The 22,097-nt window shown below is 40.5% G+C and overlaps 1 protein-coding gene across 4 annotated transcripts in view; it reads left to right on the top strand.

Moving 5' to 3' along the window:
- jade2 (jade family PHD finger 2) overlaps positions 1 to 22,097 on the top strand; it is a 235,657-nt gene that overhangs the window by 109,452 nt on the left and 104,108 nt on the right. For 2 of the 4 annotated variants that reach the window (XM_086309289.1, XM_086309291.1), the window contains exons 5-6: positions 13,042 to 13,196; positions 19,648 to 19,859. In XM_086309289.1, coding sequence (XP_086165415.1) covers positions 13,042 to 13,196; positions 19,648 to 19,859 — 367 coding nt within the window. Of the gene's footprint in view, positions 1 to 13,041; positions 13,197 to 13,267; positions 14,207 to 14,244; positions 14,388 to 19,647; positions 19,860 to 22,097 lie in introns of those variants that run through there. The other 2 variants (XM_086309290.1, XM_086309292.1) reach the window with 2 other exon arrangements.

A 22,097-nucleotide genomic window follows, 5' to 3' on the forward strand; every position in this document is an offset into this window, starting at 1 on the left:
AGTTGGCTACTTCGCAGATTTCACTTATCCTGTATTCCACGAGTGGTTTCTAGAGGTTTCTGCCAGTCACCAGCATAAAATTGGTCATAAACAGGTGGCTGCAATAAAAAACTTCTTTGCTTTGATTGCTAGCAGGTTGCCTCTCCTATAATTTGCATGGCAGTGCATTTTAGAATGTGTTGGCAACTTTTATGCCGAAGGCAAATGTTCTCTGTTTCCGGTTTGTAATTCAGTTTGTAATGAAGTTTTACTAGAGCTCTGAGAGTAAAATGAGTTATCGCAGACAAGTAGGTGTTTGTCATTGTCGTGCAAACTGTGGTCGTCTGCAGCAATCAGTCGACTTAGCAACCAGAGCAATCATGATCACTGACCCATTCCACCCAGCGTCAGCCAGCAACATCTAGCAATCGCTTGCAACCAGTTGGGGTAATGCACATTTTTGTCTGTTTTCCATTCTCTTCTTGGTTTTTAGAATTTTCCATTAAGTGTTAGTACCTGGGACCAGGTACTTTTTTAATAGCTACTCGACCGGGGTTGTAAGTGAGTTAAGTCGAGCCGAAAATGTGACGGCACCTCGCTATAACGACCCTATAAGCCCTAGTGTTTGTAGGCTTCTAATTGGCCAACGCTTCTAAATGGTTAGAGTTAACAAGCTCCTGTTGCTTTGTCATCCTCTTGGCAGCACTTAATTTTTTTGGGCATTTTCACGTCAATCGAGATGGAGGTATACATTTTAAAAAACCCCACCTGTGTGGATGTACTCTCAATGATGATCATGGTTGCTGTTCACAACTTAATCAGTTAGATCTTCTTATGTCTTTCCTTTAGCTTATCCAGAGTTCTTTATATTGAATAGTATAAAGATAACTTATGGCTTCCTACCTAGAAAACATTTTATTGGCTTATTTCTGTATGATCCAAACATTAACTCTTCCTCGCATTGATTCTAGGAATCTCTTTTTTATACTGTCTTATATGTAATTTTTTGCAGCCCTAACAGATAAACTTTGCATTAAAAGCAGGTATAATGTTTTGGTTGTGACAAACAGATATATTACACCATGTAGGAGGTGGAGAGTGAGTAGCTATGACATAAAGAGAGAGAGAGGGGTGAAAAGAGACTATAATGAAGCCACATTTTGCATTCATGAGCTCCTACTTAAAATGGTAATTTTCAGTCTCCTCATTTTTAAAAATGTTCTCTCCATCTTTGGTGCTCAGCGCTCATTATGGTGGCGTTTCTACACTGCACCTCTCAAAGATCAGCTGTCAGTCACGCAGTGTGGGCAGCTCTGTAACATCATCTTCTTGGTGTTTCTATTGAAAAAAGTTGGAATAGTTCTTCATACTGTTTTTCCTCTCTTTTAATCCCTCAAGTAAACTTTTTTTTGGGGGGAAGAAAAGTTGGTTTCAGTACATTTATGTATTTTGGCTATTAATATTTATGGCCTATTCTGTCTTCTCCTGCGATTCGCTGCTACTTGATTTTTATATACCACAGGGGTGATTAATGTTTCATTTAATGGGGTCATCTGATGTGATTTGATAACAGTTTTATGAAGCATCTGCGTTTAAAAGAGGAAAGGCGTTTGAAGCCTATGCAAGAGCACTGAGACAATCAGGCTCTTAAAATAAGGGTATTTTTTAAAAGAGTGAAGATCGCGTTACATGATTTGTGCTTGTGTTTTAATGAGTGTGTGTATGTGTATGCGGTACACTAGCTGATTGCTATGAAACCCTCACAGGAGTGAGTCATCTCTTAAAGGTCAATGTGCAAATGATGTTTGTGTATTTGAGGCGATGATTGATTTCATTGACATGAATATGACATGAAGGTGACTCACTGTTCCCAAGGATCACAGTTTCTGTGTATATACATATATATTTGTGTGTGTGTGTGTGTGTGTGTGTGTGTGTGTGTGTGTGTGTGTGTGTGTGTGGGAGATGAGGTTACATTATTTATTTCACATAAATATAACAAAGATGGGATCACTCTGTGTGTGTTTTTCTGTTTAATATGACTCACTTTCCCAAAACAACACTGTCAGAAATCAGGAAGGTGTGTGTGCTTATATCACTGATTTATTTATTGGTATTTATTTAAGGTAGACCTTACAGTAACGCATACAGAGAGAAATCCAACAATCAAATTACCCCCCCTGAGCAAACACTGGCGACAGTGGGAAAGAAAAACTCCCCTTTAACAGGAAGAAACCTCAGTTTAAACAACAATCCCATATTGAGTAACTGACACCAGGGCTGTTCGATATAACGATATATATCGGATGACGATATGAAAACGTCTATCGTTTCATTTTACGCTATGGTTTGTTTCATGGTGTTGCAAAATAAACTGTTTACGGCAATATTTTTTCATCGTTTTGTTGGCCACTGTAGAATTTCTTAAAGTTATCTCTTTCTCTTATATTTAATATAACCGCACTACACAAGCGACTGTCGCATGGCTCCGCCGTCCGCTTGTTTATTTTCCATATAAACCTTTCACAATAAAGCTGAAGACCCTGTTGAGATTTTTCAAAATAAACCGAATCATGTGAAATGGTATGCAAAGTGTTTACGTACGAGAAGCTAAAAAGAGCCGTCAGGTGCTACAAAATAAACCTCACAACTCAACACTCGACTCTAGGTACACACTTCACGCTAGTCGAGTCGCCAGAGATTCACAGAATTTACAGAAAATGTAACATTTTTGTGATATATATCGTTGTCGTTGTCTTATATCGGGGACAAGAGATTTTGGTCATATCGCAGAGCCCTAACTGACACAATAAACTCAGCAGGACAGTCTTTAGAAAGGTCAGACCATCGATCATTTTAACATAGACTTCTGTAGAACATAAAGGCTTTTCACAACCACGGGTAATGACCCCTGGTGGTCATTAAAAGCAGTGCAGGTTTACCTTGACTTGACTTTTCAGACCTGTAAGTTGCGTCTTTCTTTTATACTGTGTACAGTCTGATGCCTGATTGTTATTGTTGTGTTCTTTGTCTGCTGTTGTTTAATGGTCGCTTGCAAATAGTTTGCATGATGCCACCTTCCTTAAATATTTTTATGCAACTATTTGAGTTGCATAAAAATATTTGCTTATATATATTTTTTAAAATATCTTCATGACTATTAAAATAATCAAACCTAATTACCGTCCTTAGTAGTATTCACATTAGTATTTTGGCTTACTCACTGCTTCGAAGTCGCTGTTCCGACTACATAAGGTTGCTTTTTTCAGATAAAGGAAGTTATCAAACATTGCGCACATATTGGCCAATTTAGCATCTAAAACGCTTTAAAACGACAACTGCTCGGTGTGACACTGTTTGTGTATTAACGGACTGCATGACACTTATTTCTACTGCCCCCGAGTGGTCAGAAAGTCGATTATTGCAGACGCTACCACAGATATAAATATTGCAACAGCGCTGTTGAAAACTTTGCAAAGATGCACAGGCATTTTTGTCGCTGAGTTAACCCTTTCTTGCACGCACACACACGCATCCTCCAGCACCACATGATGGGGTTTGCCCCTGGATCCTTGAGTCGGTAACCCTGTGGAAGTTGGATGCTGACCTGATTGTCCTGCTCCAGTTTGCATGCAGATATGAGACTGTGTTTTAGAGTTGGGGATTTGTAGGGGTTGGCCAAGGACAAGGGGGTGTTGGCACAACACACCATCTCTCTCTGTTTCTCTTCCACTCTGTCTCTCTCTCTCCCTCTCTCTCTCTCTCTCTCTCTCTCTCTCTCTCTCTCTCTCTCGCTCTCTCACAGCCACACAGAGTCTGGTGTGAAAATAAGGGAAGAAAGAGAGGGATTACAGGGAAGAAAAGGGAATAGCCAGTTTTCTCAGCCGTACTGTGACAGTGAGGTATTTCAAGAATGAGAGATTATTTCAAACGCACACAGACCCAGTGTGTACACACTGGGAAGTGATTGTTTGCATCTGACAAGAATGCTATGTCTGGATAAGTGGTTTAATCTTGTATTCAGACCCTTATCAAGTTTTTGTACATATACAGAATGGCTGCAGGTGTTTGGGGATTTTTATTTTTTGTTCCCAAACTTTAAAACGTCGTCGTCTGTGATGCGATACTGTATCTATACTGTCTGGATATTCTCTGCTGTGATATACTTTCATGTAACATGCTAACATTCATGTAACACATTCAAACTAGAACTTTAAGTCTTGACTTTAAGTGAACTGAACTCAGTCGATTCCTTCTCATTTTCCTTTGCTTTGACCTGTATTTTATTACTGCCTCTTTTTCCAGCTATAGTGAACATTTCTCCCCTTTTTTCTTGCCACTCCTGATTAGCACCATTATGCTTTTACCCTGCCCTGATCACTTTCTTGAGTATTGATTAATATAATATTGTCACTCTCTTTTCTTTTCATGCCCCCCACTCTCAAAGTTGATTAATGAATTGTTCCGACAATAACAGAGTGTGGCTTTCGTTTCTAAAACTCTCAGTCTAGAAGGTCTCACTCGGTTGCTAAGGTTTGATGAATGGATTTGAAACTTATTGGTTTATCTGTAAACATCTTTTTTTTTTAAAGATGCATTGTTATTGTATAGGGTGTTATGTTTTTTTTTTTTTTAAAACACACACAGTCTTTTCCTATATAAGCAAGTATTTTGAGTGCCTAAACCTAACCAGCAAGTTTAAAGCAAAAGTGAAAAAGCAGTGAAACCAGTTCAAAATACACAGCTCCCAAACCAGTGCCTCCTAAATAAAGATGTCTCTTCAACATCAGTGTTTGACTCCATGGGATGAAAATAGTAAAACATGTCTAGTTAATAACAATCAGCCTGTTGAATGTCCATTTTCTCTCACACCTTCCATTTCGTGACTGTTTGCCTCCATCATTTCACTCTCTGCAAATTACCTGGCCCTCAAACGATCCCACGAAGTTCCAATAAGTTCCTGCAAAGCCAGCATAGGCTTTGATTTATCGACTTGCTGACACATCACAGATTAGGACCCATTTCATTTTGCCATCAGTGTAGTTAATTGTTTTTCTGCAGTATGATTTAGTGCCAGAGCTCATTTTCCTTGAAGCTCAGTAAGCATAAATAGTGTCAAATAGCGTTGAATTCCTTCTCGTCGCAAAAAATGCACCCATGAGGGCTGGAATTTTAATTATGGCTCTCATTTTTAAGCAGGGTGTCTTGTTTTGAAGAGGTGAAGGTTTTGGTCACTCCTGCCAGCAGAAGTGACAGGTGTCGCTGGCAAATTTAATCATCTGGAGCTAATTAGCAGAATTTTCTTTTCAGAGTTTGCTAAAATACATGAATTTCTCTCTGACAGGTAGTGTGGTGTAAAACTAAAGTGGCAGATGGAGAACGTTAAGGTGAAGCTTAGTTAAATCTTATTATATAACAGCAGACTTTCTTTCTTTCTTTCTTTCTTTCTTTCAGCTCATTTTTAGCATACGGATCCATGCCCTCCCCCCTTCCCTTTTCCCCTGTTTAGTCTTCTATGTTTCCATCCTCATTTAGAATGGCTTCCTGCTCTTCCTGAGTGATCTATCAGGAGTTGAGGTCTGTTTAAACTAGACATGTCCTGTGTGGGGCAGAGAGTCAGACAGAGAATTAAGCCCAGCCACTGTCACTTTACTCACACTGGAAATATTTTCTGTAAACACCATCCACTTCATCCCTCCTTGAGAAGAGATTATTATTGGCATTTCGTGTAAAGGAGGAAAGTGAGATTTACACAGCGGTGAGAAACATGGGAGTTGGGAGATAGAAGAAGGCTCGGCTGACTTTTTACAACCCAGTGTATCAGTGAAACTGTACAGCTCTTTCTGCACCTGTTGCATGACAGTTTCACTCGCTTACTGATTAGGAACACCTTTCTTTACAGGTAAGCTTTTAATATAAAATACTGGCTTTGGTACAAGAGGATTCCCCTAAGCTTCCTGCTATTTCTATGTGTATGATAAAGATCAAAAGGCCACCAGGAAGACGCATTATTCTCCCTTTAGACACAATTCAAGTGACCTGCCAAACATTTAGCATGAGAAAGTGAAATGAGATCTAGCATAGACATAACATGATTTTTTCCAGTAAGGCTGCCAAAATCTTGGTATATTTCACTGAGGCAAAAGCGTAAGAATCGTTCGCATCAGTAATTTGACCCAGTTCACTTTTTCTTTTCACTTTTGCACAACCAATCATGTAAAACTCCCGTCCTCGCTGTCCAAGCTCGCATAACATCCTATTCAGCGGTGTTACGCCGCAAAATATACTTTTACAGTTCCCACTCCTCGGGTCCCCAGAGGCACATCCCGTGTAGCAGAGGAACGGCAGTCCCGCTCAGGGGCTTCAAGCTGAAGAGAGGGATTTAAGGGGAGGTGGAGGGTGTTTGATTTGCATTGTTTTAGGATTCAGAGCCCCCAACGCGTGGAGTTCCTTCTGAATATTTCATTGCACACACGATTAAGATCAAAGCCAAGTCATGTGTTGTGTTGTTATGACTCCGAGGAGGAAAGGTTTAAATTCTCTCCCTCCGTTGCTTTTCTCAGTAGAGCTTCTCAAACGCAAACAGAAGTGTTTCCAAAGAAAACAGAAGAAAAAGGGTTAAGAAATTAAAACAACTGCATCTTATAGAATAAAGATTTTATTGGCTTTGGCTTAAAATGTATTTACTGATTGTCTTCTTTTATCTTTCTAAAATTTTCCTAATAGTTCTCAGGTCAGATGTGTATGCTTCTTTAATTCCTTCTAATGGGGAAGAAAATAAATATGTAAAGTACTTTGTCATGATCTCAATATTGTCACAAAAATATACATCCAAAGAAAAACAGCGTCAAAAGTGGAAAATAGACTCTCCGATCACTTTAGATGCACCTGCAGCTGATTTTAAGCACAAATATTAAATCATTCAGTCACACGACAGCAACTCAATGCATTCAGGCATGTAGACGTGGGCAAGGTGACCTGCTGAAGTTCGATCCGAACATAAGAATAAGGAAGAAGGGCGATTTAACTGACTTGCATGGTGTTTGGTGCCAAATTGTCTGGTTTCAGTATTTCAGAAATTGCTGATCTACTGGGATTCTCCCACACAACCATCTCTTGGGTTTACAGAGAATGGTCATTAAAAGAGAAAATGTCAAGTGAGCAGCGGTTTTCTCTGTGAAAATGTCCTGTTAAGGGCAGAGGTGATAGGACAGCAACAGTAACTCAAATAACCACTCACTACAATGACGGTATGAAGGAGAGCATCTCTGCTGTATAAAGAACAGCACAATGAACCGTGAAGGAGATAGACTATAGCAGCAGGAGACCACACAGTAAACTCAGGCTCCAATTCACCCAGGGCTCACCAAAATCTGAACAGTAGAAAAAGCATGGCTCCATCCTGCCTTTTATCAGTGGTTGAGGACACAACAGCCTGGTATTGAGCATCCCGTTATGATCAGTGTACTATGGCTGATTTCAACAGGATATGTCGCAAAGCTCAGGTAGTCTCAAGCATTCTGGTTTCTTGAACCATGACATTGACTTCGCTGTAGTCAAATGATCTGCACAGTCATCAGATCCCAATACAGTTGAGTACCTTTGGAGGACGATCTGATATCCTCGTGTTGGTGTTGTTCCCACATCATCATAATAAAGGTTGTTCCAGGTTCAACATTGCAAGTGACCAATCACATTGTTGTGACGTCCCCCTTTTGTGCCTTTGAAAATACCGCCTTAAAAAAATCTACTTCACTTGCGAGAAGAGAAACCGCTTCTGTCCGCCGATCCAGGAACTTGAAGTCTTTGAATTTCAGGATACTTTTCTTTAATAAACGGTAAGCATTATACATATTGTCCTTACAGAGGCGGTTTCTCTTCTCGCAAGTGAAGTAGATTTTTTGAAGGCGTTTGTTTTTTTCAAGGTCGCGGATGACATCAGGAGAAGGTGATTGGTCACTTGCAATGTTGAACCTGGAACAACATTATTTATGATGACGAGGGAACAACACCAACACGAGGATATCAGATCATCCACCTTTGAATGTGGTGGAATGGGAGATTCACCTCATGGACGCGCAGCTCAAAAATCTGCAGAGACTGTGATGCTGTCATGTCAACACGGACCAAAATCTCCAAAGCCTTGTTGAATCTATGCTGTTAAGGCAAACGGGGATGGTGGGTGTATTTTAGTGCAGAAATCAACCTGAATAGCGACACACTTTTTACACATGAGAAATGCTCGCCTCACTTCATGTTAACAAAGCTATAAAAAGGTAGTACCGTTGTTGAAATTTGATGAGCCAGCCTTTGTGACTTTGAAATAAATCTAATATTTAAAAAAATAATTTCTCCAGTTTGCACTTAACCATAAAAGGGCAGAAAATCTATTTACAGCTTTCCTGGAAACTATAATTGTCTTCAGTATTGACGGATGACTGTGCATTTTATCTCCACCTCCTCTGATTTGATAAAACCTGGACAAAGGGAGAAGTTGTGCACCTACTTTTGTTTACCTACGTTGTGTAACTGAGTGAGTGTGCATGAATGATGTCCATGTGATTGTAGGATACACGATACTTATCAAAGGAGGAACACATTTACTCCTGATAAGCATCACGTGGTATGACTGGATGTTATTGTGAGGTAATCTTTTCCCTTCGTGTTGTTTCTTTCCATCTCATTTAACTTACATCTAAGCCAGAGTATATCGCTAAGAGAGTAAAATGAATTGGGAAATGGTTCCTAACTACTTTACAAGATGAATCAGTATGTCTCTTGTATGTTTGTTCTAGCTCTTTCTGGACTGATTAATGCGAAAAACTCAATCTATTTTCACAGATTGATGTTGGTACCGGCCGGGCGATTGACATCTAACTTTTCAGCTATTTTACGGATATAACTGGTGTGAAAATTTTGAATTTTCATCTCTGTTTTTGTTCTTTTATCATTTTCATGTTTCACTAGAAGCCAAACAAACACCATTCCAGTCATAAAACAAAATGTAATAAAGTCCATATTAAAATAAACAACATGAAGAGTATCATAAAATCCAATAGCACTGGGCTGATAACATCCCAGCATATTACACCGCTGATGGGTTATTACATTATGGACTGGGTATTCAGTTTTTGCTGGATTATACTGAAAAATTTTTCTTAGTACTGTTCATCCTATTAACCAGAATCACCTGTGCTATCTGCAGAGAAATACTTCCCATCAAAGGAAGGATTTTCTCCTGCTTAAAATAAAAATTACCCATGTGCTATATGTAGGAATCATTTTAAAGGATTTATGTTTTCAGTAAGATCCAGTGGGATACGGGGAGGAGTAAGGAGTAGTGAACTAACACAATTTTGGTTCTGGGCCTTTTCTTACAGCATTTGCTGTTAAAGCCAAGTGTCTATAGAATGACACCAGCCTTATCCTTTAAGAATGAAACAACACCAGCCTCCATTGTAATAAGACACTTGTTGCTTTTAAAGTTACATAACGGAAACAGCCAGCCCAGAGTCCCCATTATGGAACCTATTCTCCCTCTGTGTGTGTTTGTGCATCTCTTTTCTCCCCTTTGCCACTTAACTGGCCAGGCCTGTTTGTCCAGTGTCAGATATCAGCCTGAAAGCAGGCCAAAACAGGGTCTGATTTCCTGCTGTTTTGTCTTCGTATATAAATATATTCGAATTCAGCTTTGCTTTCTACCTGATACTTGGATGATGGAGGAAGATCAGTGAACCACAGCTGCAAGAATGTTACTGACTTTCAGTGGAAAGTATATAACTCCTTTCCACTGAATGTAATTCCATTACTTTTTTCAAGTAACGAGTAAAGCAAGGGGATTAATTAGATTACCGTCACTTTCCACTAAGCATGCAGCGGTACTGCGTTACTAAACCGTGATTTTGTTTGTGAGAGTGTCTCATGACAATGACGACAATGACGTACGAGCGTGTGGCGTCCGTGTAGATCAACAATGGATAATATGGAGTGTGGGACAGCGTGCAACCATGTAGCGTTTAAAGCTTGTAATTACTGACATCACTTTGAGTTTGATTCTGTAAAAAGTGACAAAACCATTAGTGTCTGCTGTTCACTCTGCGTGGGAAGCAACACGCATAAAGTTAAAAGATTAAAACTAATAAAACAAGTTTCAAAATGAGACTTTTTTATTTGATTAAATTTTATATGATGGATTATGCAGAAAAAGTAGAACTGGTCTGAAAAGATAATAAATAAAGTAAAGAATGACTTTTTTAATAAAGTCAAATTCCAAATAACGATGGATCTCGTTCTGCTGTTCTGATCTAAACATGCCAAACAGAAATTAAAGACAACATGTTAACCAGCAGCTGTTTCAATGCTGCTTCTCTGTACTGCTAAAATTCTGGTTTTGAAATACTAATAATAATAATCAGAGTACACACAAGTAGGGATGGGTATCGTTTAGGTTTTATCTGATACCGGTGCCAAATCGGTACTTTTGAAACGGTGCCGGTGCTTAAACGGTGCTCGAACCGGTGCGCGAACCGGTGCTTAAAGAATGGAGAACACAAACTTTGTCCAAAAACCTCTCATGTTCAGCTGGGTTTTTTTGTAAAAAGATAACAATGTGTGCCTTTTCTGCAGCTATGTGGCATATATGGCATCACTCTTGGCTGGAAGCAGTGCTTAAACAATGGAAAAAACACAAACTTTGTCCAAAAACCTCTCATGTTTAACTGTTTCCCACTTTTTCTTTGGTCATTTTAGCCTTTTTGGCCAGGGTGAAGGGAGTATCTGCCATCAAACAAGAAGACAGCTGCATGTAGCTATGATGATGTTTGCTAGTTCACCTTACATGCATTAATGTAATAACGTGGTTAGCCTACTCAACGTAAATTACACACGAACAACATGAAGCTACTCACGCAGAGAAGAACGGCTGCTGCTGCATCATCATCCTCATCATTTCTGCTACACTGGCAGGGCTAGGGGCCAGGACTCTATTCTTCGGGTTTTTGGGGGATGTTGCTCCGGGTCCGATAACTGGCAACCCACCCGACGTGCACGGTGTGAGGTCTCGCAGCAAGCTATCAAATACGGCGCATTTCTCGGCTTTTAAAAAAACCGCTATGCGTCGCCAGCTGTTTAATCGGATTCTTGGTGTTACCTCCTTTGACAGTATCACAGTATCAGCTTAAAGCACTTGTTGCTGCTGAGTTTGCATATTTTGCTGTGAAGTACAGCCAGACTTATGACCGCTTCGCCTTGGACATTTTTAATCTGTAGCTCTGCTCTAACTGAACGTACGTACCTGGCCCCGCCTACTATCCTCGGAAACGTAAAATGATTGGCTAGAAGTGTATCACAGCTCAGGAAAAAAAAAGCACCGAAATAAAGCACCGAAATGTGCGCTGCTTTTCAGTCTGGTTACTACCGTTTATGTCAGAACGGCACCGGACACCGGTACCCATCCCTACACACAAGTTAACAATGACTGTGCTGTGTTCTGGGCTACTTTGACTTGGATGACTCAAAAACAGATTAGACCTGTGTTACAAGAAAGTTGGGGTAAATGTTGTGTAGACAGTATATATTGAGACTAGGGAAAACAAAATTATTGCAGTCTTGTTGCTTTTGAAATAGTTGCCTTGAAGATGGGGACCAGGACGGCGCTCCCCATCCTGCAGTCAGTTGGAGTCTTCTAAGGAGCTTTGGTGATAAAAGATGATCAAGACTGTGATAAAACGGCAATAAGACAGTGATAACTCAGATTAAGTGTCAGAAATTGCTAATCTGTTACTTTCTACATACACAGCTATAGAAATGTAACATTATTGCAGAAAGCTCATTGGATGAGATGACTGTATACACCAGATTAAAAACTTATTCTGGTCTGTTCATAACATTTATCTTAAAAGCTTTTTTGCTTTTACATCGTCGGTTTGTGTTATTTTCACGTTTAACTGAGCTGGCAACTCCCGTGAAACGTGATTCTGGTGAAGACAGCGGATTTAAATTGTGGCAGCTGTTTTGTGATCACGACGGCACCAGTGGTGGCGGTGATAATGAGGAGGATAATGATGATGACGAAGATGAGGAAGATGATCTCAGCGCTGTTTGATGTGACAGTAGTAATGGAGGAGGCTGGTAATAAGTAAGCGGTGCGATAATGAGCCGTTGAAGGCCGGGAGCAACACCGAGAGCTAAAGGTTGTTTGTTGTTTGTTGCTGTGATCGTGACGCACTTCACCTTTTCACGCAAAGGTCTCGACTTCAGTGGCAAGCGAGTGAATAAAAGGGTGTGTGTTTGTTACTATGCTAAACACAGAGATGTTTTGGAGAAATCGTGGTGTGCGTGTGTGTGATCTACTGTAAATGCTGTCTTGTTTTTTTTCGCCTATTATTCGGGTGTGGTCACTGCCTTCGTGATGGCGGGTATGCGATTTTTTTGTGTCTTTTCACGTGTTTGTTAGTTCTTGCAGCGTCCCAATGCTTTATGTGGGCCTGCGTGTGTTTATTAGTCTTTATTGGTTCCCAGTGGGTTGAGCAGAGTTCCTGACCCCATTTCCTGCTGTTGTTGACAGACAGACATTTGGTCCCCAGGCTCCAGAGACTAGACAGTGCCTGGAGGAGCGTTGTGTCACTGCTGGCCACAACTGCTTGATTTGTCATTGGGTCTTTTGGGTCTTTGTTTTTTTTTAATCCGTCATACTGTGATTCAGTACTTGTGGACAATGAGGTCAGGACCTGTCTGTAAGGACTTCCTCGTAATTCATGTTGGTATAATGAGCCACTTTCCTCACAGAGCACATGGAGTTTTAAAAAAAATTCACAGATCTGTGAATTTCACAAGGACTTCAAAGTCACCGAATACAGTGTAACACTAAAAGAGAGTAGAGGATAGCGCATGGATAACAAACCAAACTTGAATTTTGGCAGTTATCCGATTCTGTGTGACAACCAGTGACATCGACACAACATGTGACATTTGCTTCAGAGGATATTCTTGGATACTAGAGTTATTGTTGCTTCCAGGCCGCACAAATAAAACTCTCTGCATGCATCTTCGTTTTGGTTGCAGGTCGCTGCCGGAGTCGACAGGTGGTCTGTCCAACAACGGGCAGGAGAGGGAAGGTGATACTCGGCCTCCTCCCACCCAGCTCTACAGCTGCTATGACCTGGATGACCTGGATGTTGCCTGGCTACAGATAGTCAACCAAGAGTTCAGACAGATGGGTAAGCACTGCATTATTGATAATAATAGCCTGAAAACACTGAGGAAAATCTCACTTAACCTGTGTAAATGTAGGGCCGTTCCACTCCGCTTGCGTAGCGTCAGAAGACTTTCCAAAGGCTGTAAACACGGTTGTAAAGGATGAAGCGCTGGAAATGATGTGTTTTGACTTGTTTTTCGTCTGAGTGTTGACCTCTATGAAGTGACTCACCCCGATGTGTCATAAATGATGTGTTTTCACTTCATGGGAGTTGTTAGCTGGGTAGTGTGTGAATTTCATTCCCCCTGTAGGGCTGAAGCTAAATATCAGAGATTCTGCCCAGGGTTTTATAAGCTTGACAGGAAAGCATGGGAGCGACTCTTTAGTTTGTTTTAAAGAGATATTATTACTTAATTATTTTTGTTGATTTATTACTACATTCAGTTCATTTGGAAAGCTCTCCTGAGGAATGAGACTGGCAGCTGGTGTTTTTAAGTAAAGAATTAATCAGCTAAAGAGGTGCCTTAGCATTTTCTTTTGTCACGGTTCTGGGTCCGTTGGACCCAGTATTTTGAGTTTATTGTGTTTTGATTTAAGTTTGCATCAGGGATTATGTTCTTGTTCTCTTGTTGTGTTATGGTGATGATTATGATTTCTATTATTAGAGTTCCATGTTTCTGTTTATCTGGGTTTACGATGTGGGTTTAGTTTCATATGTCGTTTCCTGTCTGTCTCTCAGTGTCAGGTCTGCGTCTTGGTGTGGTGTTCTCATTTTCTGTTTTATTGTGAAGGTCTGGGTCTCATGTGAGTGTGTTCGGTTTTACCTTTGTCTCGTCTTGTTGATTATTCCCAGCTGTGTCCACCACCTGTGTGTAATTCCCCTGTGGTTCTCTGTGTATTTAAGTCATGTCTTCCGTCATTGTTGTTGCTGGTCCGTCTGTGTATTCCACCCTGGGTCATCTGTGTATTCCACCCTGGGTCATCTGTGTGTTTCCCTGCTGTCAACCGCCAAGTGTTTCTGCTCATGTTCAGGTTCGTGTTCTGTAGTTAGTTTGTTCCCAGTCTAGTTAGTCATTGCTCCGTTCGCCGTTTGTCCTTTTCTTTTTTGTGTTTAATAAACCACCTTTACACCTTCACGACTGCCTGCATTTGGATCCTCCTTTATTTTCCACACGGCTCATCTCACTTGCCGTGACATCTTTTCATTTCACAGGTAGGTCTGTGTTTTTTCTTTTCCATTACCACCCATTTATAGTCTCAGAACCTTTATCTTATAGGTTCCAGCAAACACCAGCCTTTCCTTTCATTTCTTTTTTTAAATTGAAAAATCACTCTATTAAAAAAAAATACAGAAAAAGCCTTAAAATGAGGTTTTCTGAAACTTGCAGATGCTGTGAATATGTTGTAGTGTTGCTGTGTGGCCTCTTTTCTTTCTTTTTTCTCCATTCTCATTATTCCTTCCCTTTCGCTTCCTTTTTTCCTGACACTCTCCTCTCTGCTTTTCTACATCCCCCATTTTGCCATGGTGACAACGGCTGACCCCGAGCATCTCTCTCATCTCCGCCACTTTACTCAATATCTGATTGGCTCTTTTCAGATAAAGCATAATAATTGTGTCTATAAATCCCCGCTGGGGTTTCAGGCTTTATTTCTGCTGCACATTCACTTTAAATCAAACTCGGACGTGCATGCGCATACACACGCGTACTGGCAGAAGCTTCTCATAACCTTCAACGCTAAACAAAACAAACAGACGGCTGATTGGTTCTGCTGGGTGAGGCTGCCGAATCATGATGGGATTATTCAGCGTTTTCTGTCTCAGTGCTGCACATCCTATTTAGATTTATCTGTGTATTTTTGTTTGTGTTCACAATATGCTCTTGGAGACCAAATGTTGATCCTGGACATGCTGCAATCGCTGATTATTTCAGGACTTTTGTTCGATGGTGTTGCATTATTCAGCTTTAGGGTTGTCAAAATTGGCAAAAAGTCTCAAATATACATTTAAAGACCTGGACGGGTACGGCCAATTCAGACACCGCACACTGTTACTGAATTATTCAAGACCCAAATTGAACTCCTGCAGGCTCAGGTTGCACAATGTACCACTGCATAACTTCCCACTAAGCACACAAACTACTAAAAACTACTAAAGAAGAGTAACAAAGCAAAGAAACTTGGTAAATGTTAAGCCCTAACACTGTTTGCTTTCAGCTGGTAGCTGATTCTACAATATTAGCTTCTCTTCTTTGGCTCCATGTTAAATCAAGAATTGAATATAAAATCCTTCCCTCTACATACAAAGACTTGTATAATCAGACTCCGTCACATGGTACCTCTTGGTACCAGATTATACCAGTAGAGCACTTTCTTAATCATTCAATCATTCATGGCAAGGCAAGGCAAGTTTATTTGTATAGCACAATTCAAAAACAAGGTGATTCAAAGTGCTTCATGTAGCACACCCTTCAGTTTCCAGCACCAGTTTGGGTTCAGAACACAAACACGATCTCTAATTTCAAATTAGGCTTAAAACTTTACTTTTTTTCTTAAACTTATAATCACTGCTGGATGAGGTGACCCTGAATCAGGCGCATCATATTGCGCCATCGGCCCTTCTGGCCAACACCAGTAGGCGGTAGGTGAAGTGTTTTGCCCAAGGACACAACGACCGAGACTGTCCAAGCCGGAGCTCGAACCGGAAACCTTCCGATTACAAGGCGAACTCCCAACTCTTGAGCGACGATTGCCCCTTGATGTAAATCCAGGATCAACAGTCCAAGTGACCAGTCACATTGTTGTGATGCCACAGTTTTGCTACCTGGAAACACAATTACTCCTTAACCCCGGACACTTTTTAATTATTATTTCCAGAATAAACAAGGGTGGGTTTTAACCACATCGTAAAAAATATGGCATCACAGCAATGCGATTAATCAGATGCACCAACCTGTCATGGAATGTGGCCCCGCCCCTCCCTGGGCTCGGTTCTGCCGAAAGGTTCTTCCTGTTAAAAGGGAGTTCTTCTTCCCCACTGTTGCCAAGTGCTTGCTCATAGGGGCTTATCTGATGGGTGGGGTTTTCTTTCTTGTATGGTCGTTACCTTACAATCTAACGATCCTTGAAGCAACTGTGAATTGGCACCATATAAATAAAATTGAATTGAATTGATAGTTTTCAGTTATGTTTCCTAATCACACTAGGCTAAATCGTTCATTTTGTTCTCCTTCTCTGTCTCTTGTTCCCTATCCTTTGCTCGGTTTGCACAAACAGCAGCGTATCTTAAGTATGAAGCTGCACGAGATGCACCAGCCTGTGGTGACTTTGCCACACAGTACATGTGGTATTACAAGCGGATAACCTGGAGCCTAACAACTTTTCTTGTGAAAATCCAGCTTTGTGCCGCTGGGACACAGCCAGCTTGTGGCTTGTGCTTTTTGTTTTTTTCCCCCACAAAATCAAATATAATTTTTTTTTAACATTCAATGATATCATACGTGTTTACAATATTTGTTGGCAGCTGTGTTTTGCTGTAGGAAAATGTGTCTTCTTGGAGAAAACTGGGTCAATACAGCAGCTAAATACACATGAATTCTGATTATAAGGATGAGTAACTCTGGGTTACTGTAAGATCAGAGTGTTTAGCATTATGCTGCATTGAGTAGATTAATAGAAATACAATTAGAGAAGTGCATTAAGGCACAGTGTACATGAAAGTTTGAAAGCCAAAGCAGTCAGGCAGACTAGAAGAATCAAAGCATGAAGAAAAGGAAGTTGTTTTTTTTGTGTGTGTTTGTGTTAATTTCCGTTTTACTTTTAAGCACACACACAAATACTGCACATACACAAAAATGAAAGAATCCCTGCATGTGCTCACAGCTGCCACATGCAAACACGGAGACAACAGATAATGCGGTCTTAGGTATGTGTGCTTAGTTCATGATGTAAATGTCACGGCAGGTTAATATCTAACTCCGCTTCCCCTTTTCAGCGGCTTTAGAAGCAGCTTCTGAATCCACGACAACGATCACGTGTGTTCTTCTTCTTGTTCTTTCTTTGTTCATGTCGACGTTCCAGCTCGAGGCCCAATTCACGTGTTTTCTGCCTCAGCAGCAGATGTTGGCTATCATAATAAAGTCGATGTTATTTTCAGTACATTGCAGGGGTATGGTAGGTTAAACAGCAGCTCACCCTGTTGGCAAAAAGAACCTGAGCAGTAAATCATGCTGCTGCTTAGTTAATATTATTATTTGATTGGAAGAGAATGAATGACATAAATAAGATCCACAAATTGACCCACTCCAGTTATAAAAACCTCCCAACTGAGTGCAAAATCCTACAAATGAGTCAAAAAATAATGCAGAGCTACAGACTTGATAAAGTTTTATTTTGATTGCTGCATGCAGGACTCTAATGACACTGGCCTCTGATTAGCTGTATTAATCAGGAATCATCTGAAGGGCGTACCGCGTACTTTAGATGGACAAATTTGTGGCATTTGTTTTTTTGGAACAAGCTCGAATTTTACATCTCTCCTACAGGAGCTCAAACTGCCCCACTGACATCCTGAAATACGTACGAAAGCTGTCGTGATACAGCTTCAACCTAAGGCTCAAACCATGAAATTCTCGCTGCTACAGCTTTCTCGTTAGAATTGGATGAAACCAGAATCCCCGATTCTTCCTTTTCTTGCTTAGAAACATGAGCATCAGATCATCATCGCTCGATGTTGATTTCCACGACAAGTTTGCATCTGAACAACTCAAAAGTTTCTCTCGTTTTTTCACAACTCTCTCCGTGCGTATCAGTCTTTACTCTAAAGCAGCGATGCCAGACTCATTTTACATTGTGGGCCACACACAACCCACTTTGATCTTAAGTGAGAATCTCAATATTTAAGAAAAAGGTGGTAGAGAAATTCTGCTGTAGTTATTGAAAGACATCAGTCAGCACAACTCATTAAATGGAAAGAAATAAATCTGTAAAATTAGGGGAAAAGTTGCAGAGATGTATTTCATTATTTCCAATCCAATTTTTGAATTCATTTATTTATGTATTTTACTGTGGATACATTATAAAAAACATTTCTATAACAAATAGTGAAAAAATAGGAACTTTTCTTTCATTTAATGTTTTTAACTATTACTTTACTCTGCTCTCATTTGAATGGCTGTGGTGGAGGACTAACTGTGAAGTTTATTTAACACTGTTGAAAGTCCAAAATTCATGCATCCCATCTATTTTCCAAAGATGTCAAATGGGGCGCATTGGGGTGTCTGTTGGGCCGATCCCGGTCCCTGGATCTTAGGTTTGCAAAGGTTTCACATAACTTTAAAATGATGACCAGAGATTGTGCAGTCTGTGATTTAATCTGTGTGAACATCATGTACGGCCAGCATTCACACTGGTGTGTCGTTTAGAATATTTTTGTACGGTTTTTAAACTGTTATCGAAATAATCATTTGCATTTCAGGGGAAAAAAAAAAAACAAAACCAAAAAAATTTTCACACTAGATTTAATGCCTTCCTGTTACCCATTTTGTATAATCACTGTAATCTTATCGCAGGTAATGAGATAATAATATTCTGCATCTGTTCGCCACGATCCTGGAAACCAGACTGTTTGCTTTCCTGGTATCTTAAACGTTTTATTTTTCATGAGGAAGAAGGCTTGCGTTTGCCAGTTAGATCAGTCTTCATCAACAATTAACCAGCCTTAGAGCAAGGCATTACTTTGAGATGCAAATGGAGCAGGGATACTGATGCTAATGTCGACACATTTTGGCACAGTGAGCTAAGCTGAGGGCAACAAAGGCTTAATGGCACTTTTTAATTTATTTTTTGGTTGCTTTTCTTCAAATTTTGGCTTTGGTAGCTAATGGGCCTGCAGAGCACATGTGATATTTCTCTTCTTACTCTGGTTAGCAGTCGACTCCAGCTGACACTCTCTCGGCTAATTTTCAGCACGCTTCGCCCTGAGCCGCCCTGAAGAAACAGAAAGTGACCTTGTGAGATAAACACGCAAATGAAGGCTGTGTGTGTTTCAAATTAGTGTTATGCAAAGCATTTAGGCCCAAAATAACTTGAAATCTGTAAATTGGCTTGCTTGTTTTGAACTTCATATGAGCAGCTTCTCGTTTCTGTTATCCTTGTCGATAAAAGGAACTCAAAGAAACCAGTGAGTGTTGACCTTGGAACTCTACTCTTAGCTTTAATTGTTTTGTACAGGCTTAGTATTTTCTTAAATACTCATCCATTCTCCCAGAGGCCGTGCTTGAGTCTTCAAGCTTTCAAAGAAAACAATATGTGTAAAACAAAAAACAACTTAGCACCAGACAAAATATAATCCTCTAATCACCAAGAATTCCCTGCCTCACAAGAGATGGATGATTAGTTTCTGTCTGGTTCAGTTTTCAAACTGAACAAATGCAAACTAATCTTTTTTGTTTTTTACTTTGTTTTCTCACCGCCAGGCTTACCGGAGCTCGATGAGCTCACCATGGAGTGCGTTCTGGTGGAGCTGGAGAGTGTGTGCCAGGAGAAGATGCAGCAGGCCATCGAGACAGAGGAAGGCCTGGGCATCGAGTACGATGAGGACGTGGTCTGCGACGTCTGCCGCTCACCGGAGGGAGAGGACGGCAACGAGATGGTTTTCTGTGACAAGTGCAATGTCTGTGTTCATCAGGTCAGCAATTATGGGCTCAAGTTCTTCACATTTTTTGTTTGTGCACACTTGTGGAGTTGTATGCACTGTATGCTCCTTGCGTTTGGAGTTTTTGTAGGTTTCTGCAGAATAAGAAGGCGACTGAGTACATGAACTGCACAAAGGTGCACATAGAGCAGTTCTTTCACAAATACTTCCCGTGACAGCCTGAAGCTGGAGGGGCTCTGCTGTGTTTGTCACACGGTGACAGAATATTAATTATTGTGTCGGCTCAGTTGGCACTAACACACTATCACTCCCTTCAGACTGCCCCTGCTTACCTGCTGTTATGACACAGAATGGAAGAAGTTTCCCACCACTGCAGAACTGATCTCATTTTAATCTGTCACCTCCAGTTCCTCTAATAAACGAGTCCTGGGCGACTAATTCAGTGTTATTTTCAGTTATGGTTTGTGGCCTCCGATGGTAATGAAAACAAGATAATCGTGTTAAAACAGTTACTGTGTTGCACTAACTGCCTTTCTTTTTTTCTTGCGTTACAAATTCAACTCTCACCTTTTATTTGACAGCTGTGTGTCGTGACCCCCAACTTAAAGCTCTGCAAAGTTCAGTCTGAGCCAAGATAATTCAAAGATTTGAAATTCCTGACAAAGTTTCCGTAGGTAAACCTCAGAAACCCACCTTAGCCTCTCGTTTGCAACAGCAGACCGCCTGTGGTGGAGGCTGCGGCCGCCCGGGACTGGCAGTTGACCTTGCGAGCCGCGCTTCAATGTCGAAAACAGCCTCAAGTCTGGGCTTTACTCCCAACCAGACGACCTTGTGTCCACCTCCGCCTCCACCTCAGCTGAATTTTATTTAAAATCGAAAGAAAAATCCAAGTTAAAAAAAATGTTTCCTTTAAGTTGCATGAGGATTTTATAATGAGTATTCAAGTTTAGGAAAAACATCCTGAGCTCAGTGCTTTTGATATTTCAAACAAAACCTGCTCGGTTTCCCACTATCAGACAAAAATTAGCAATCAGAATCTGGAGGTTAAGTCTCCTCTCATTTTTCAGAACTATAAAGAATTTTTTTCTGCATATGAAATCAAAAGCCAGACTGTGAAACAGGAGGAAATATGAATCATCTTAAATATAACGCATTTTTACTCCATTTCATAACAGCTTTGCGTGGCTGCTCTTACTGTTCATAAAGAAGCACAGCAATATATAAAATATCTCGGTTTTTCTCACCTTAGCATGTTTGAAAGCACGCTATTTCCATTCAAGTCCAATTCTTTTCTTTTTTTTTTTCAATTCCATTTTCTTTATATTGCACCAAATAACAGCAGTCGGCTCAAGGTGCTTAGACTGAAAGGTAAGGACGCTAGGAAGGAAAAACTTAACAGGAAGAAACCTCCAGCACAACCAGGCTCAGGGAGTTGCTGCCATCTTCTGCAACCGGTTGGGGGTGAGGGGAGGTGGGCAGGTTTTTGGCATAAGCGTATATTTCATCACCTCTTCCTTGCATGTGTGCCCTCATGCACATATTTCAAGAACGCGGGGCATAAATAACTTTTGGATCAAGTCATCAAAACATTACTCTTAGGAGCCTCTGGTGTTTTCCTAGTAGTATTTGTTGAGTAAAAATAGGTACGAGCCAAAAGTTGAGGTGTCATGGAAACAAATTGTAGCAGGCGGTGAAAGAAAAGGTTGCTCCCAGCAGTATTAAGTAATATTGCTTTTAGTGTGTAACCACACTAAAATATCACTAACCAGCATCGTCTGTTCCTTCCCTGGTAAAGTGGTCTCCCCAACGCTCGGTAGGTGAAACACGGGCCATGCTTGCTGAGGTTCTTTGTTTGATCAATAAAATCATTTCATCAATAGAGTCCCTTAATTGCTTTTAACAAAGACTGAGACTTTCGTGTTTCATTTCCTTGAAGGTTGTTTGTTTTTTCTCTCTGTCTCTGTTGTTTTATCATCCTCTAAGTCTAATATGAATGTGTGTTCTGCCTTTTCAGTTATATGAAATATGATGTGTCCTTCCCTCGTGATGGTCTGGGATTTGGGGCGTCTAAATTTCATTTGAGGCTCAACTAAAGGAGTAATGCTTTGATATGATAGATCTGAGGTGATAGGGATAATGGTAGAAAAAGAGGCATTACGTATGCTTCGCTTGCCACAGTAGACCCTTTCTAACAATGAAGGAGTAAATAATGTCTGACAATAAAATAACACTTTGTTTCTAACCCTGGGGACTGGATCTTATCAGAAACAT

The sequence above is a fragment of the Aulonocara sp. 'chitande type north' Nkhata Bay genome, linkage group LG10 (genome assembly GCF_057382095.1).
Source record: "Aulonocara sp. 'chitande type north' Nkhata Bay isolate Kocher_YH1m ecotype deep benthic linkage group LG10, A_spYH_male_GT1.1, whole genome shotgun sequence".
In the NCBI taxonomy this organism is placed as follows: Eukaryota; Metazoa; Chordata; class Actinopteri; order Cichliformes; family Cichlidae; genus Aulonocara; species Aulonocara sp. 'chitande type north' Nkhata Bay.